Raw genomic sequence first — 20147 nt, 5'->3', positions numbered from 1 at the left:
TTTTAAATTTTTTTTGAAATGTGTTCTACATGGGCGTGACCCACTGTGGCGCTGTTAAACTGCTGTCAAATGGTGTTATTATTAACGTCCTTGTTCATCAGGTACATTTTACTGATGTGAGATAAAGTATGTGTTGTGGCTAACCTGTGATGGTTCAATATATATCGCTGGTGTGATTGTCGATTGTTTCATATTTATTTACTCTGTCGTTATCTCGAAAATATTCGTAATTAATTCTGTTTCTTGAGTCTCTGTTTTGTTGAAGTATAATAATGAGTAAAAGTAAAGTTGCTGTTGCGACTTTCAATGATGGCAACATTGTAAGGTGCAAGGTATTTAGAAATATGGGAATGAAGATAGGTTCTAACATGGTACGAGCGATGCTTGCTTTAGACAAGGAACGCCTTCGGGCTGCAGACAGGGCTGTAAAGAGTCTAGGAATACAAGCAAGAGTAAACAGGAGGAGGAACAAGAGGAAGCTGGAGGAGGAGTTTGCAGAGGATGAAGATAATCCATCCTATGGACCTGGAATGCACTAAAAAGTTAATCCAATCTTTGTCGCTCGATTCCCAAAACTTTTATTTTCTCATACTAATTACATGTTTTCTAAGGATCTTCCAAACATATTTGTTTCAAACTTTCAGTAAATGTTACACAGTACCTTCCGCATAATTTAACACAGCCTTTTTCCAAAAAACTGTATATTTTTGAATATATAAATAAAAAATTGCAAAAAAATGTTGTGAATTTTCATTACAATTGAAAAAAAATCATCTTTAATAATTGAACTAAAATTTTGTAAAATCCCTGTGTTAAGTTGTAGCCCATATTCCAATAAATAATCTGTAAAATGTTCAACTTCCTACCTCAAATACTTTGTGAGGAAAGATGTAATTTATAAGCGTTATTTTAACATTGCAAGTATAGGGCGTTCCGGAGCCCCTTAAACATGCAGGATCCGGTTTCGGCGAGGCGGTGCACCCTCGTGACCTCTGCCCTTCGATCCGGCTGTCCAGAGACGCCGCCAGCGGTCCCGGCGTGTTGTCGCTCTGCGCGGACCTCGCTGCTCCTCCGTCCCCAACCGAACTCCACCCTCACACCACACGGAAGAAACGCAAGGTCGTCCCAAAAATAGGGCAGCAGAAATACATATCGATAACCGCCGCTGCTGCCACTAGCGGACAGGCAACGCTTACGAAACGGAGTGGCGCCAGTGAACACGAGAAGAAGACAAACAGTGCAACCGTGCCCACTAAACAATATGGTCTGAGAAACCTACACACACCACCAACGTGAGCCACAGTACAGCTCAGTGACCTCTTCAGAATCACCAATACTAACACCCCGCAAAGCACATATCTTTCCTCCTGACTCACGTGCTATGTTTTCTAGCACAGGAGGTCGAGAAGACTATGGAAACACCAAAAACACAAGGCATTACTAGGCTTAATGCGCTATAGGAAACTGTTCACATTCAAAAAAGCTTCCGGTCGTCCAGGAATGTACAAATACTGATCCTGTACAGTTTTTAAGGCAATCTTACATCATCCTTCCTGCTAAACAGTGACATCATGATTGTGCAGATGCATAGCGTAGCGTTCACGGACCCATTTCTTCCAAGTAGACCACAATAGTTCGATAATATTGAGAACTTGTCACTGTGATGGCCAAGGGAGTTTCGACAATCCATCTACGTGCTCATAAAATTAGTCCTAAGCGATGCGAGCTGTGTGTGTGAGTGGGGGGGGGGGGGGAGGAACCTAAACTCTTGGAACACAGAGTCACCTCTGAGGAGAAAACACTGTAAGGGGGGGGATGCCTCTGTTCGGACAAAATGGTCACATAAACACAAAAAAACTTTAAGGCCACGTAGTCCTTGGCAGTAATGTGACACTGTAGAGGGACTATCGGGCCTCGCAATAACTGTACGCCGACCAGTGTGGCCGAGCGGTTCTAGGCGCTTCAGTCTGGAATCGCGTGACTGCTACGGTCGCAGGTTCGAATCCTGCCTCGGGCATGGATGCGTGTGCTGTCCTTAGGTTAGTTAGGTTTAAGTAGTTCTAAGTTCTAGGGGACGGATGACCTCAGATGTTAAGTCCCATAGTGCTCAGAGCCATTTGAACCATTTTGAATAGCTCTACATGGCTGCCCAAATGACCAATGAACTGGCGCCACGTTTCAATCATTGCATGTGAACTCTGACAGAAGTTCGAAACAGTGTCAGACAAGACTCATGTGCGAAAATAACTTTTCTCCATTGCTCCATGATCCAGGTTTTATGACTGTAGATCACTTTTTTTCCTGTTACGAGCATTTGCATAACTAATGTGTGTCCTTGGATTCCGGCTTGTCCAGCAAGTCCCTCCTTCTGGAGCGCACTCCCTGTTGTTTCGGTGCTGACAGGGTTCGCGAGTGCTGCAGTGATTTCAACAGCTGTAGTCCTCCTATTTTTTGTCACCGCAATCCTCTTCAATGACCATCCATCATGATCACTCGACGCACACTTTCGTCCACTTATATGAGTGGGTGAGGTCAGTTTTTTCGGACATGCCCAAAAGAGCAGACAGAACACGGAATCCGCAGCTGGGCAATGGATCCACCTTCTTCATTGCGGACGCACAAATACTCCGACCTCCTGCGGGAATCTCAGAGAGCTAACATGAAGGAAATGGACAGCGACTGCAGACAGGTGGTGCTCGATGGGATTGGCTGTGAGGCGGGCCCAGATAGTCCGTGCGGTTGTAAGAACATTGTGTCCCGGATGGCGCAGTGGTCAACACACCTGCGTAGTAAGCATGAGATCCCGGGTTCGAATACTGGTCTGGTACAGATATTCACTCATTGTCGCTCATTCCGTGTAATGTCTTGTTGTAGCTGACAGCAGTGATTCCCTCCCTTCCTTCCCCTCTCCACCTTCAGTTTACTTTTATCCGCGTTGTGACTTAGCGGACGTTGTTTATCCACTTTCCCTGTACACGGCATAAATCTTCGATATGGTGCCCCTTGAAACATTTTGGCTCCTTTGGCTACGGAAGCACCACCATTGTATTGTATTGTATTGTGCGGAACTGGGGACCTAGAAACGATGAAAAGGCTTTGTCCCCGTCATAACCCCCAGTGGTTCACAACCCCACAACACACTACAGCAGTCCACTCACCCCACCGCCCCCCCACACCGAACCCAGGGTTATTGTGCGGTTCGGCCCCCAGTGGACCTCCCTGGGAATGTCTCATACCAAGCAAGTGTAACCGCATTGTTTGTCTGGTAGAGTAATCATGGTGTATGTGTACGTGAAGGAAGTGTTTGTGCAGCTATCGCCGACATAGTGTAACTGAGGCGTAATAAGGGGAACCAGCCAGCATTCGCTGAGGCAGATGGAAAACCTCCTTAAAAATCGTCCACAGGCTGGCCGGCATATCGGATCTCGGCACTAATCCGCCGGGCGGATTCGTGCCAGGGACCGGCATGCCTTCACCCAAAAAGCAGTGCGTTAGACCGCGCGGCTAACCGGGTGGGCTAGCACCCACCATACGGGACTACCATAGTGTGGTGCTGGCAGATTTGCTCGTAAAGGACAAATCATCACAATGATGTACTATGAAATCTCTTGACGAGTTTATGGAATTCTTTAAAGATCAAGCAAGAAACTGTCCATGGGGCTGTTTTTGCTCCATGACAATACCTCAGGCCATGCTACACAGGGCACAGCCTAACATACTCCTCTCTTCCCCCATACAATTTTGTTTCCATCCCCCCCTTTCCCCTTATTCTCCTGATACTCAGGAACTTATTTATCTTTCCTCAGATTCAGAAACCAATGCATGGCAAACTTTTCTAGAACGATGACGAGGTGCTTCTCGAAGTGGAATTTTTCCTGAATAGCTGAAATGCAGACTTCTGCAACCAAGCTATTTGGCGAGCCATGCATCATTAGTGATGATGCATTGCATTTGAGTCTGTAGTGAAGGACTCGTACCATCAGCAAGCCTAATGTTTGCAGCTCTTTTTTATTTTCAAGATGATAGTAAACCGTGATTACCCTACTTTTAAAATATGGTGACACTACAATCTACTTTAATGGACTTACCAAATGGCTCATGGTGAATGGCTAATAGCATTCAATTTTTCTGTGACTAATTTCGTACAAAAGGAACTACAATCTGGATGATGCTTTACAAGGTAATTCTTGGTACACCCATATTACTTTATTAAGCATTAGATGTCAACAAATACCTTGAATGAATCGACAAATTAGATATTAATTTATAGATTTTTTAAATTACGTATATTAAATTATATATATTTTTTGTAAAATTATGTAATCCACAATTGTTAGTTGCTGTTCATGTGTAAACCCATACGCTAAATAAATAAATGTCAACAAATATGTGGACAGATCTTGTTATACACAAATTTTGTAAGTAAGAAGGTGATGCTGGAATCTTGGCACAGTATATATTGCCTTGATCATTTTTGTAAGTCAGAACTGTGTTCTGAATCTGGATTCAAACCTGGACATTTCCCTTCCCTCTGTCAGCAATGACCATGACAGCTTGTCCTCTGGCAATTGCAAAATAACAATATTCCGAAGGTGTAGATGGCGTTAACTCAAATTTACCTTGTATGTCTGAAGCACATTTGCATCGAACTACACAGACACTGTAAAATACACACCGTAAGAATGGTATTTCATCCGAAAGCAAAGGAAAACTGGACAGCAAAACATTGTCTCTCCCGGGGGGGGGGGATTCACAGCAACCGAGCGAGTGCAGGACGTGGACACTCAGTGACATATGAAGGCTTGGGACGGTTCTGGCAGCGTGCATGGACAACCGAAGTGGTTAAGGTGACTGCTCACGATACGTAGGAAGTCCAGGTTCGAATGCGGGTCCAGCACAAATTTTCTTGTGTTTCTAGTAAATGGTACAGCTGATGTATAACCATATTCGCAAATTGCAAATACATGTAATGTACATAAAGTTATTAGTGTTTTCTCTTTTCCATTCGCATCTAAACATTTTTATGTAAATGACTTTATGCAGCAACTTTTAACAGTTCCACTGACGTTCTTTTAAAATCTGTTCTGCTCTTCACCTGTTCTCAAATGTCTATGCAAAATAACTCAGAATACGATTTAGAATCTCGACTTAATACAGTTCGTTGATCTATTGAAAACTGTTTCCAGCCCATAGAAGTAATGCACTCATCTCCAACGCTGGGTCACACTGGTAGCAACTTCAAGTTCAGGTGAATTCCCCTCTGTACCTCACCACTTTACAGCACACACAACACTAAACGTTGTCGTTAATCATATTGGGCCCATGGTACTTTCAGGTATCTCTAATTATTTCTCAGCTTAGATAATACTCGGTAAGGGCTGAGGATCACATGATATTTATCGCGGGTGGTAAACTCAAGACTCTACTAGGCCACTGTCACACATTTCTGGAGAATTACAAAACTTCTGGCCCCAGCATTGAGGTGTATTCCCGCTACACATATGCTTTATCTTCGGATCTTCGAACGTATATCTAGTTTTTGTAAGGATGGAAGTGTCTGCACAGTGGCGCAAACATGAGAAACTCTGCAGTGGAAGCCAGCCGGAGTGGCCGTGCGGTTCTAGGCGCTACATCTGGAGCCGAGTGACCGCTAGGGTCGCAGGTTCGAATCCTGCCTCGGGCATGGATGTGTGTGATGTCCTTAGGTTAGTTAGGTTTAAGTTGTTCTAAGTTCTAGGGGACTGATGACCTCAGAAGTTAAGTCCCATAGTGCTCAGAGCCGTTTGAACCATTTTTTCCTACAGCGGATTTCTCCTTGAGCAAACACAACAGTCTCGTTTATATTCTGTGCTAGCCGCTTCCTTGTGGATTTGCCTGCTTACACATTCGATACATACACTGAACACACCTCCTCCTCTCCCTCTCTGTAACGATCTCTTCCTCCTCCTGCTGTCCATGTAATCCTCCCACCTATACCTTCCTATCTCCTCCTCACCATTCTCTCTGTATCTTCATGTTCTCCTCCTCTTACTCCTCTCTTTGTCTATTTCCCACACCCCTTCTCTTTGAACATATCTTTCCCTCCATCCCTCTGACAATATCCTCCTCCCCCCTCTCTCTTTCTATCTGCACCTTCCCCTCTTCCTTTCCCACCTGCTCACCATCCCTTTACATGTTACACCTGCCTCAGTTATCTCTCCCTCCTCCCCTCTCGCAGTCCATTTCCCCCTTACCTTCACTCCGTCCATCCCCTCCTCTATCCATCTCAATCTGTCCCCAGTAATATTCATCAGCATCAGTAGCCCCTGAAATACAGTTCAATAAAGCAGTTTCATACTACTCACACAACACACCTGCCATGCAAGGTAGGTTACATATCAGGAGCTCTAAAAGCATTTATTTGCCCCTGATGGATAGGTGACCAAGCAGAGCAGGTAAATAAAGCGGGCTAATGCCACTCCAACACAACAGACCTGTCATGCAGGGCAGCCTACACGTCTGAGTGTGGAGGTGCCCTTCACATGGCTGCCCTGCAAAGTAGATAAGAGGTACAAGGAGGCTTAGTTCCCTTGAAGGTGGTAGGTTACCTGGGGACGTTGAGCACCTCGTTAAGTGCCCACCACAGTGAGGCCTCCGTGATGTTGCTGATGGCGAGAGTTATGGCATAGCCCTGCCTCTGGGCCTGCGCCATATTGAGCAGCTGGTCGCCAAACACGGGGATCCCCACCAGCGGCACGCCTCTGGCCGTCGCCTCCTGTGTGCTCAGCAGGCCACCGTGCGTAATGAACACCCGCACGTTCTTGTGGGCTGGAAAATAAGGGATGTATTGGTTTCAGCCTCCAAATTTTGTAGAACATTAAACACGTTTTGTCACCAGTAGTTTCATTCTTAAATGTTCATTTCTAAAATTACAGAATAGTGACTGATAGTGTCCATAACTTTCATTTTTTCACTATTACAGCACTGACTAATTTTCAAATAATGGTTTACATTATGAAGAGGGGATTTCTGTCCATTCCTCCATAATTATTCTGACTGGTGGATAAAGAGAGGGCCGTGCGGTTCTAGATGCTACAGTCTGGAGCCGAGCGACCGCTCCGGTCGCAGGTTCGAATCCTGCCTCGGGCATGGATGTGTGTGATGTCCTTAGGTTAGTTAGGTTTAATTAGTTCTAAGTTCTAGGCGACTGATGACCTCAGAAGTTAAGTCGCACAGTGCTCAGAGCCATTTGAACCATTTTTGATAAAGAGAGTAGGGCGCATTGACTTACCTCTGACATGCAAGATCTGATGAGAGAAAGCAATAATACCACTGTCCAATGCGAATCTGGATGCTGTATGAGGACTTATGCACATGGGATGCTGTGCGGAAAATACATACACGTGGCAGAGACGAACTGAGGATTATTCTAGTGATAGTGCAGGCAGCAAATGGGGAAATCTACTTGTGTAACTTACTTTGAAAAAGGTTTGATAGTTGTAGCTCAGAGTCTGAAATGGTGAACCTGATCGACTACTCACATGTTGCTGTCGTGAGTATCTATGGAAAGTGAAACCGCTAATGCCCAACAAGGTGTTTGATGTTTCTGCCACACCACGGAACATGGAGGTCGGAAGCCCTTCTGTAAACCAGGGTCGACGTCGATATGGGCCAGATGTGATGACACAACAGTGCTGGAGTGGACACAAGTTTTCTGGAGAACACCTTTTTTTTAACATCGGTTTCTGCAGTAGACAACTCCCATGTGTCCCACTGTTGTCAATTACGATGGCAAACGGCACGAGATCGCCGAGATTGGATCTTGGATCAATGTAAACGTGTCGCATCTTCGGATGAATCACCTTTCTCTTTACAGCAGTTTCCTAGTCATGTACAGGTACACCGCCATCCAGGTGGGCAGCTGATCATAACATCTAGTGTGCCATGAATGCAGCCCGGTGGGGGTCAGTGTTAGTTACGTCGGACATTTACCTCAGTTTCCCTGAGAGCTGTGGACACTGTGGATACCATTTTCAGACCGCCTGCATCCCTTGATCCTTGATGTCATCCCTGATGGTGATGATATCTTTTAGTGGATCAACCGTCGATGTCACTAGGCCAGAATCGTGCTGCAGTGGGTTGAGGAGCAGGACAGAGATGTCTTTGTCGCAAGATTTGCCTGATCGGAACCTGATGGAATAGATGTGGAAGGCTATCGAGCACGAACTCGACACTCACAAAGCACCATGCCAAGGTTTACGACAACGCCCTGTGTGGGGACATCTACGTCTACATAAATACAGTAGAGTCCGATTAATCCAAACTAATTGGGACTGGACCTCGTTCGGATTACCGATTTGTTCGGATTAGCCGGAATTACGGTGACGAGTTTCTAGAATGAAGTATACCAAGCAGATAAGTAAGTACACCATGGTAACAAATGGGAACAAGTGTGGGAACAATGGCTCACTCTCACTCCCTGCCCTTGTTGTTGTGCATTGTTGAGAACTTTGTAGTGTCTGAGGACAGTGCACTGTCAGTTGGCTAGCAAAGCGCTTGATTATGTTAGTTATAGATCGCTGGCACACGTAACAGTTATACTGTATTCGTTCAGGTGTAGTGGTGTACGTATTTTCGTCATGAGAAAACGGAAACATACAACGTTAACGCTCAAAGAAAAACTGAATGCTTTGAAGCGGGTAGACAATGGTGAGAATGTATCTAAACTGGCAACGGAACTGGGTGTTGGTAAAGCAACCATTTGTGATTGGAAGAAGAACCGAGTGAAGTTTGAACAGTCCTGTGCAACGTCTTAGGGAAAACACTCTAAATTCGGCAGAGTTTGAAACAGTCCCAGTACGATAAAGTGGATGGAGCTCTTTTCCTTTGGTTTACGTAGGAAAGATAAAGGGGAACTCCTCTGAGTGGAGCACTGGTTCAGGAGAAGGCTGTTTACCTGAACAAGTTAATGAATGGTGATGGGTCTTTTAGTGCGAGTACGGGTTGGTTGGACAGATTCAAAAAACGTATATGGAATCCGTCATATAAAAATTACTGTAGAGAAGCTTTCTTCTGGCCGTGATGCTGAGAAGGAATACTTGGGTGAGTTTTAAAAAATGATGAGAGAGGAGAAGTATTCTCCCCGACAAATTTATAACGCTGACGAGACTGGCCTTAATTTTAGGGCATTATCAACAAAAAGCCTGGCATCAAAAGCAGAAAATGTGCAAAGTTCGTGTGACTTTCTCAGCGTGCAGCAACGCTGCTGGTAATCACAAGCTGCCTTTAACGCTGAATGGAAAATCTGCTAGGCCCAGAGCTTTTAAAAACATGAAGTCCCTGCCCGTATATTATCGCAACCACAAAAAAGCATGGATGGATGGTAAGCTGTTCAAAGAATGGTTTCACGGCCAGTTTGTTCCCTCTTTCGACGATTTTCTAAGGAAAATCATTTGTCTCTCCGTGCAATCCTTTTTATTGATAACGCGCCACCTCACCCCAGCACTGAGGAACTATGTGATGGAGAAAGTGTGGTGAAGGTTTTGCCGCCGAGTGTTACACCACTTCTACAGCCGATGGACCAGGGTGTACTGCAGACATTAAAACTGATTTACAGAAAACAATTTTTAAGAACGCTGATCCAAGATGATAGCATTCCTTTAGTGGACTAAACAAAAAAAAGACCAATGTGAAGGACGTTGTTTATTGGCAGGCAGAATATTTCAGAAAATACTCTCAGAAAATCGTGGAGAAAACTGTCGACATCTCTTGAATTTTAGGACAACCTAGTTGAAAATGAAGAGGAAAATCTACTACAAATGATACAGACAATCCCTGGATGTGAAGAAGCTAGTGAAGGAGAGGTAGATGAGTGGATGGCAGCGGATGGGGCGTGTGTGGGGCACCTCACTGACGCTGATTTAGCTGCTGCTGTGACTCGAGACCAGGAAGAAGCGGACTGCTGTGACGGAAGTGACGATGAGTCTGAAAGCGACGAAGGAGAGCTGGTGCCACGTAGTGACGCAGCTGAAGCCCTCGACCTCGCGCTACGTTATCTGGAGCAACAGCCCACTACTGCTACACCTGCTGATTTGATGTTTATGAGGCGATGGCGCAACTATGCGTCATGTAACACTGCGCCAAAAAATAATGACTGAGTTTTTGTCATCTGCAAAGTAGGAATAAAATGTCCAATGTATTTTAATAAGTTTAACAGGTTTTCTATCATTGTTAAGCATTCTTTAAACCTAATGTTTTCTTGCAAATTTTTCTAATACATGTTTACGGTACTGTGTAAATTAAAATAGTGTGTATGTACAGCAGTATTTACCGCACAGTTTTCCATACTTTGACTAACATTTTTCATGTGATTCTTGAGTTTCTCCCGACGTATTTGATTATCAAAATATCCACGGGTGTGCTGCCGGTCTACAGTGTCCAACGGGCACAATATTTCGGCGATCATACATGTCGCCATCATCAGGTGAACTGACGGACTGACCAGCCATAGCGTACGGATGTCCGTGCCGGCACGTTCACAGGAGCTCAGTCCGTCAGTTCACCTGATGATAGCGACATGTATGATCGCCGAAATATTGTGCCCGTTGGACACTATAGACCGGCAGCACACCCGTGGATATTTTGACTAACATTTTTCATGTTCGGATTAACCGAACGTTCCGACTACCGGGGTCCGGATTAGCGGGACTCTGCTGTGTTCCACAAGGTTCGTGGCACAGGGTAACCTTTTCTACTACTAGTCATTCCCTCCGCTGTTCCACTCGCAAATAGATCGAGGGAAAAATGACTGTCTGTACGCCTCCGAATGGGCCTTAATTTCTCGTATCTTATCTTCGTGGCCTTACGCGCGATGTACGTTGGCGGGTGGCAGGCTAATTTTAGCACTAGCAGATGCTGGGGCTCGAAAATAATCAGCTTTGGATTCTGCAGAATTTTTCGTTTGACGCTTATTTTTCGAGTTATTCTGGTTTGTTACCTTAACATTTACACCCTGCATACTGGAGTCATCTGTGTCTATTTCCAATCGCTTGGAACTTTGTGCTGTGCGGGAGATTCACGATAAATGCAAGCTACGTAAGGGGCCAGTGCCGTAGAGTCCTCTTTGTAAAATCGAACTGGGGTTCCATCTGGACCTGGTGATTTATTTACTTTTAAATCTTCCAGTTGTTTCTCTAGGCCAGGGATGCTTATTGCTATGCCGTCCATACGGGAGTCTGTTCGATGATCAAACGACGGTATGTTTGTATGATTCTCCTGCGTGAACGATTTCTTGGACTTGAAATTTAAAACTTCGGCTTTCGTCTGGTGAACAAGGGACTGAATGGAAGCCTTAGACCCGCTTACCGATTTTACATACGACCAGAATTTTCTCGGGTTCTCTGGCAGATCTTTTTCTAAGGTGTGACGGTGGTAGTAGTTATACGCTTCCCGCACAGACCTTTTCACAGGCGCTCGAATGTCTTCTAACCTCCGCTTGTCGTCATTTATCTGTTCCCTTTTAAATCGAGAGTGCGACAGCCTCTGCTTCCTCAGCATCCTCCGAATTTCGTTATTAAACCATGGTGGATCTTTCCCATCCTTTATCCACTCACTAGGTACATAGGTCTCCAGACCACGATTTACAATCTGCTTAAATTTTGCCCATCGATCTTACTGGAACTAAGCGATGCCAATTCACTGTCTAAGTGAGAAGTTACATCCGCTGCCTCATATCTCTCGAAACATACCAGGTACTTGCCGAATCCATGCGGCACACAATTCTTGTTCCAAAAGTGGTCCGACACTCTATGAATCAGGTGGTTGTAATATTTTCGATCGTCCGCCTATGTACTCTTGCTTAATAAACAGTACACGTCATATAGAGGTAAAAGTATTCCTCAAAGAGGCGATTGGCCCCGTAGACGATGTTCCTAACGCATTATTGTAGGTGTCACTCAAGTTGGATGCAGCCACTTCGGAACCTAATGATGGAATAAGTTTTCGGCGTCAGTATGCGGTTGACATAGGCACGAGATGTGATGGCGTAGATTTCCTCTTGAAACTTTGTAAGAATTATTAGGACTAAAGTCTACGCTCTCCGCACAGTTTGTGAATCGAGGACGTTTGGCATTGTTGGTGGTGATCCCTCTTTGGCGTGGCGCCTTTCATATCGCCGACTCCCATACTGTCATTGGTGAGCACTAGGCTTGTATCAGCGCGGCGTTCCTCTCCGTCCGTCCCTTTTGTCAGTGCCGCCGAGAACGCCGATGCTCTGTGAGCTCTGCAGGCACTCACAGTGACCTACACTTAACACACGTACTTACGGAAAAATTCATGCAGCTGGTCTGGACAGACGTCATTGTGTAGGAATAGTGGAAACGTTTCTGATTACGCACTTGTTCCCACTCCTCTTTTTGTTGAACTAAATGCATGGAGCAATATTCGAAAGTAAGATGTTTTACGTGTTTCGAATATATTAACTAATATTTAATTGTTTTGGAACAACCGTTAATGAAACAGTTTATTTGGCAACATTCCACATGCTTGTTGCTCTTAACACCACATTTCCTGTACACAGTTAACACACACCGTTTCCTGTTCACAATCAACACATACTCATAGGTTGTTCATGACAGAAATGTTTTTTCAATAGAGTATATAACTCCACCTGCAACTAATCGTCAATATTAGTAATGGAACATTCCATATTTATTTCTTTGACAACTCAAGGATAGCTATAACGTTCCAAATGCTAAATCAAGTGTTCTAAACCAGTGCTTAAATTCTAAAATCTTATGTGTCGAACGCATACGCGTCTCTTCAACCATACAACATCCCCCCCCCCTCCCGCGCAGCCATAAAAATCATAAGTTTTGATTGTTTGAAACTTGTAGTAAAACTTACAATGAGAATTTTTTTTACACTGTACTGTTCTGAAATTCAGCTATTTAAAATATTATTTCTATAATGAAAACAGACGAGACGAAAATTTGATAGTCATGGGTGACTGGAATTCGAGTGTAGGAAAGGGGAGAGAAGGAAACGTAGTAGGTGAATATGGATTGGGGCTAAGAAATGAAAGAGGAAGCCGCCTGGTAGAATTTTGCACAGAGCACAACTTAATCATAGCTAACACTTGGTTTAAGAATCATGATAGAAGGTTGTATACATGGAAGAACCCTGGAGATACTAAAAGGTATCAGATAGATTATATAATGGTAAGACAGAGATTTAGGAACCACGTTTTAAATTGTAAGACATTTCCAGGGGCAGATGTGGACTCTGACCACAATCTATTGGTTATGACCTGTAGATTAAAACTGAAGAAACTGCAAAAAGGTGGGAATTTAAGGAGATGGGACCTGGATAAACTGAAAGAACCAGAGGTTGTACAGAGTTTCAGCGAGAGCATAAGGGAACAATTGACAGGAATGGGGGATAGAAATACAGTAGAAGAAGAATGGGTAGCTTTGAGGGATGAAGTAGTGAAGGCAGCAGAGCATCAAGTAGGTAAAAAGAAGAGGGCTAGTAGAAATCCTTGGGTAACAGAAGAAATACTGAATTTAATTGATGAAAGGAGAAAGTATAAAAATGCAGTAAATGAAGCAGGCAAAATGGAATACAAACGTCTCAAAAATGAGATCGACAGGAAGTGCAAAATGGCTAAACAGGGATGGCTAGAGGACAAATGTAAGGATGTAGAGGCTAATCTCACTAGGGGTAAGATAGATACTGCCTACAGGAAAATTAAAGAGACCTTTGGAGATAAGAGAACCACTTGTATGAACATCAAGAGCTCAGATGGAAACCCAGTTCTAAGCAAAGAAGGGAAAGCCGCAAGGTGCAAGGAGTATATAGAGGGTCTATACAAGGGCGATGTACTTGAGGACAATATTATGGAAATGGAAGAGGATGTAGATGAAGATGAAATGGGAGATACGATACTGCGTGAAGAGTTTGACAGAGCACTGAAAGACCTGAGTCGAAACAAGGCCCCCGGAGTAGACAACATTCAATTGGAACTACTGACGGCCTTGGGAGAGCCAGTCCTGACAAAACTCTACCATCTGGTGAGCAAGATGTATGAGACAGGCGAAATACCCTCTGACTTCAAAAAGAATATAGTAATTCCAATCCCAAAGAAGGCAGGTGTTGACAGATGTGAGAATTACCGAACAATCAGTTTAATAAGCCACAGCTGCAAAATACTAACACGAATTCTTTACAGACGAATGGAGAAACTATTAGAAGCCGACCTCGGGGAAGATCAGTTTGGATTCCGTAGAAATACTGGAACACGTGAGGCAATACTGACCTTACGACTTATCTTAGAAGAAAGATTAAGGAAAGGCAAACCTGTGTTTCTAGCATTTGTAGACTTAGAGAAAGCTTTTGACAATGTTGACTGGAATACTCTCTTTCAAATTCTAAAGGTGGCAGGGGTAAAATACAGGGAGCGAAAGGCTATTTACAATTTGTACAGAAACCAGATGGCAGTTATAAGAGTCGAGGGACATGAAAGGGAAGCACTGGTTGGGAAGGGAGTAAGACAGGGTTGTAGCCTCTCCCCGATGTTATTCAATCTGTATATTGAGCAAACAGTAAAGGAAACAAAAGAAAAATTCGGAGTAGGTATTAAAATCCATGGAGAAGAAATAAAAACTTTGAGGTTCGCCGATGACATTGTAATTCTGTCAGAGACAGCAAACGACTTGGAAGAGCAGTTGAACGGAATGGATGGTGTCTTGAAGAGAGGATATAAGATGAACATCAAAAAAAGCAAAACGAGGATAATGGAATGTAGTCGAATTGAGTCGGGTGATGTTGAGGGTATTAGAGTAGGAAATGAGACACTTAGAGTAGTAAAGGAGTTTTGCTATTTGGGGAGCAAAATAACTGATGATGGTCGAAGTAGAGAGGATATAAAATGTAGACTGGCAATGGCAAGGAAAGCGTTTCTGAAGAAGAGAAATTTGTTAACATCTAGTATAGATTTAAGTGTTAGGAAGTCATTTCTTAAAGTATTTGTATGGAGTGTAGCCATGTATGGAAGTGAAACATGGACGATAAATAGTTTGGACAAGAAGAGAATAGAAGCTTTCGAAATGTGGTGCTACAGAAGAATGCTGAAGATTAGATGGGTAGATCACATAACTAATGAGGAGGTACTGAATAGGATTGGGGAGAAGAGGAGTTTGTGGCACAACTTGACCAGAAGAAGGGATCGTTTGGTAGGACATGTTCTGAGGCATCAAGGGATCACCAATTTAGTATTGGAGGGCAGCGTGGAGGGTAAAAATCGTAGGGGGAGACCAAGAGATGAATACACTAAGCAGATTCAGAAGGATGTAGGTTGCAGTAGGTACGGGGAGATGAAGAAGCTTGCACAGGATAGAGTAGCATGGAGAGCTGCATCAAACCAGTCTCAGGACTGAAGACCACAACAACAACAATCAAAACAGTAAACTACAAGATTTCGTGAAAGCACAGATGCTCATGTGCAAACACTCCTTATGTTGTTTATTTCTCATTGACAAACGCAATACACGATGCAGGTCAACTTGTCTTGGTTACACTGTAAATCCCTGCCATCCCCTACCCCCCCCCCCCCCCCACATACACACACTGTCTCGCCCCACAGCCGGGACAAGCATCGCGTTGGCCACCCATTGCCACAACTGCAGGTGCCGGTGCAACGGCAAAGTATAGTTACATCGAGATTTATGACGTGTGTACTACTTTAAATCTCCGGTGCCGACTTGTTCGAGAGAGTTATAAAAGATCCCGGCAGGTACTGGAAAACCGTTCCAGCGCTCTCCCGAGGAAATTAAGCCTTTTTCTGAACCAGTTCCAGTACTGGCGTTACGATGATGATAACGTAGTAGATAGTTCTCAGCTAGGTGTGCACTGAATTGAACAAGAAGGAAGAGAGACATGCAGATTACGTGTGCCAACGTACGGGGCTATTACAAATGATTGAAGCGATTTCATAAATTCACTGTAGCTCCATTCATTGACATATGGTCACGACACACTACAGATACGTAGAAAAACTCATAAAGTTTTGTTCGGCTGAAGCCGCACTTCAGGTTTCTGCCGTCAGAGCGCTCGAGAGCGCAGTGAGACAAAATGGCGACAGGAGCTGAGAAAGCGTATGTCGTGCTTCAAATGCACTCACATCAGTCAGTCATAACAGTGCAACGACACTTCAGGACGAAGTTCAACAAAGATGCACCAACTGCTAACTCCATTCGGCGATGGTATGCGCAGTTTAAAGCTTCTGGATGCGTCTGTAAGGGGAAATCAACGGGTCGGCCTGCAGTGAGCGAAGAAACGGTTGAACGCGTGCGGGCAAGTTTCACGCGTAGCCCACGGAAAATTAGCTCATGCCACAACTGGAGACCGACAGCGCCGACTTCATCTTTCAACAGGATGGTGCTCCACCGCACTTCCATCATGATGTTCGGCATTTCTTAAACATGAGATTGGAAAACCGATGGATCGGTCGTGGTGGAGATGCATGATCAGCAATTCATGTCATGGCCTCCACGCTCTCCCGACTTAACCCCATGCGATTTCTTTCTGTGGGGTTATGTGAAAGATTCAGTGTTTAAACCTCCTCTACCAAGAAACGTGCCAGAACTGCGAGCTCGCATCAACGATGCTTTCGAACTCATTGATGGGGACATGCTGCGCCGAGTATGCGAGGAACTTGATTGTCGGCTTGATGTCTGCCGAATCAGTAAACGGGCACATATCGAACATTTGTGAATGCCTAAAAAAACTTTTTGAGTTTTTGTATGTGTGTGCAAAGCATTGTGAAAATATCTCAAATAATAAAGTTATTGTAGAGCTGTGAAATCGCTTCAATCATTTGTAATAACCTTGTACTTCGCTCGTTGAATACACTGGTTCTTGTCAAGTCACCGAAGTTAAGCAATGGTCTTGGGCAGGGTTTGGATGGGTGACTGCCACGTGGTCTTGGCTGATTTCCCTTTGCCTTTACGGCAAATGGGAGAAGGTCTGGTGCGTATGGTCCTTGATCACGAGACTTTGGGCCAACATCCCCGATTAAACTCCAAACCTCTCTGCAGTGAGAGGGCACACCGACCGTCGGATAGGGACGTTAAGCACAACGGCCCCCTGTGGTGCTCTTCGAGAGGAGTGAGCTGTCTACTGCCACTGCGTATCACACTCTCGCTTCTCTCATCATCATCATCATCCCACACAAGCGTAGTACCACACTACAAAGAAACCCACCCGTTACAGTCACTGATACTCATTAGATACGCTTACGACACATGCCACTCACATTTCGAGAAGCACCAGCGCGACTGTGTTCGAAGAAGAGAAAACTCTTTCCAAATAGGTGCCTGAACCTGCCTCTTGGGACGTCTGACCCGACAATTTTGGGACCAGCGTTGGCCCAAGGTCGTGACGGTTGAGCTCAGGATCAGCGAGTTGGGGGAGACCAAAGCACTGGATCACAGGCCAGATCTAGGTTGCCCTACACGTGTGGCTCTCCATTTCCAAAGTCATGTAGCTACTAGGACTCCCTCGTCACATCGTATCCGTGAGAACCTCGGTTCGGATAAGGCCACCAACGCCTGATTCCTAAGTCGTCCATAGCAAATCGATAATGCCGAGTTTTGCTGTCGAGTATCACGGATTATAGAAGTAGATAATCACTCAGGAAAGTGGTGTCTAAGGGTAGCCGTAAGAGATCGGTACAAGGAGTAGATGTAAAGTTTCAGTTATCAAGACGAAAAAAAAAAGGAGAAAATAGAGCCTCATATATTCATGTTTGTAATGTTGTTAGTCCTGATCTGTATACCGGGTGACTATAATTAACGTTTCCCTATTTAAGACGTTATAACATGGAAATTATCATACATGTATCAAACTTGGTAGCATTAACGTCCAGAGCATGTAACCTCCCCCTCACTTACCGACCTTAATGACAGTAAAAAATTAAACCGCATGTACCTAATGGAAATTTGGGAAAAGCAATCGTCACCGAAGTTAATTTGTCGGTAAAGAGGGAGGAAAGGGTTACATCTAAATGAAAGGAAAAATGCTAATGAAACTGGTGGAAATTAATTTTGAAAAGGGGTAAAGTTAATAAAGAAAGTAAATGTGCGGCCGTTACGTTAACAGTTAACTAGCGGTAATTAGATATTTGAGATTTGGGGGAAATTACGGTCGCCAGTCCTAAGGACAATTACTATAGTAACTGAAAAAGAAAGGTTATTACACATATAATTAGCACCAGAAGCGTGACAACTGAAGGTTGACACGTGTAGTGTGAAAACTGAAAGTTTGTCAGAAGTAATAAATTTCGCTACACTCTGACTTAATTTAGCAAAAGAATTAATAAAACCGGAAAATCGAAAGTTAATTTAGTGACTGAAATTAATAGGGAGATTTGTTTCCGAAGCACTACGAAATTCAGTAAAATAAGGTTAGTCTTGGGCTACCTCAACAATCATTTCAAAAGCTACTTGAATCTACGCAATTTAGAAATAAGAGATTTAACTTTGAACTTGAATAAAATCATTCTGAACAATTAACAATAGTAAAATTTAGTACGTACCAAGCAGAGCTGCAGTCACACGTAAGCTAAAATACGGTAACAAAACTCGCACTCTTAATTTGTGCTTGTGTAATCTAAATATTGTAGCCAGCTATGAATGCCTTAACTGAACTTTGAAATTAAAGCAGTGAAATCGAATTTGCTATATTACTTTAATGCTGGCGTTTGAATTTTAACGACACTCGGGTTCATTTCGGAAAAGGAAGGGATTCTGCTTGGTAATGCAATTGGGACAATGAGCAACAAACGTTCGTGCTAAGTTGCTGTAATTTTGTGATGCAAGGATTTTAAGAGATTGAAAAGCTGAGGTCTACCATACAGTTCTAAAACTTTACGTGCTACGAGTCTTCCTTGTTGGTTGATTGAAGGTTTGAAGCCGTCGATCGAGGAGGTGGCGACAGTCACTCATTGTCGGCCGTCGCAGTTGCAGAAGCTGGATGTTGGCGCGCCTTCTTCTCGACACGGTCACCAGACGAAACGGGCTCTTGATGTGCGCCAGCTAATGCTTCCCGTCCGCGACACCATGTCAGAAACTATCATCGCAAGTCGAGCGCAATTACATGCTGCCAAACTCCGAAAGCGCGGCAACTCGCGGGAGCGTCACACAACACAGCTGCTCGACTCGCTACTCCAGCCAGACTCTCTCTGCCCAGCCCGCGCTCCACGCGGCAGAGTTAACACTACCAAAGATCCTAAACACTTAGGTTCTCCACACCACCTATCGATGTAATCGTTCGATAGCAGTTTTCCCTAGGCAAGACCCAGCGTAAAAATACAAATAATATTTACAAAACAACCAATTATGCATCGACATAAGTGCATATATATATATATATATATATATATATATATATATATATATATATATATATACACTCCTGGAAATTGAAATAAGAACACAGTGAATTCATTGTCCCAGGAAGGGGAAACATTATTGACACATTCCTGGGGTCAGATACATCACATGATCACACTGACAGAACCACAGGCACATAGACACAGGCAACAGAGCATGCACAATGTCGGCACTAGTACAGTGTATATCCACCTTTCGCAGCAATGCAGGCTGCTATTCTCCCATGGAGACGATCGTAGAGATGCTGGATGTAGTCCTGTGGAACGACTTGCCATGCCATTTCCACCTGGCGCCTCAGTTGGACCAGCGTTCGTGCTGGACGTGCAGACCGCGTGAGACGACGCTTCATCCAGTCCCAAACATGCTCAATGGGGGACAGATCCGGAGATCTTGCTGGCCAGGGTAGTTGACTTACACCTTCTAGAGCACGTTGGGTGGCACGGGATACATGCGGACGTGCATTGTCCTGTTGGAACAGCAAGTTCCCTTGCCGGTCTAGGAATGGTAGAACGATGGGTTCGATGACGGTTTGGATGTAGGCAGAAGCGACTCTCATCGCTGAAGACGACACGTCTCCGTTCGTCCCTCCATTCACGCCTGTCGCGACACCACTGGAGGCGGGCTGCACGATGTTGGGGCGTGAGCGGAAGACGGCCTAACGGTGTACGGGACCGTAGCTCAGCTTCATGGAGACGGTTGCGAATGGTCCTCGCCGATACC

At 44.3% G+C, this 20147-nt stretch overlaps 1 protein-coding gene across 1 annotated transcript in view; it reads right to left on the bottom strand.

The window, feature by feature from the left end:
- LOC126100667 (uncharacterized) overlaps nucleotides 1-20147 on the bottom strand; it is a 210734-nt gene that overhangs the window by 17433 nt on the left and 173154 nt on the right. Inside the window, exon 11 of the mRNA XM_049911287.1 lies at nucleotides 6588-6807. Within this exon, the coding sequence (XP_049767244.1) occupies nucleotides 6588-6807 (220 nt within the window). The remainder of the gene's footprint in view (nucleotides 1-6587; nucleotides 6808-20147) is intronic.

This window comes from Schistocerca cancellata, chromosome 9 (genome assembly GCF_023864275.1).
Source record: "Schistocerca cancellata isolate TAMUIC-IGC-003103 chromosome 9, iqSchCanc2.1, whole genome shotgun sequence".
NCBI classification, from domain to species: Eukaryota; Metazoa; Arthropoda; class Insecta; order Orthoptera; family Acrididae; genus Schistocerca; species Schistocerca cancellata.
This window is presented reverse-complemented; position numbering and strand designations above follow the sequence as displayed.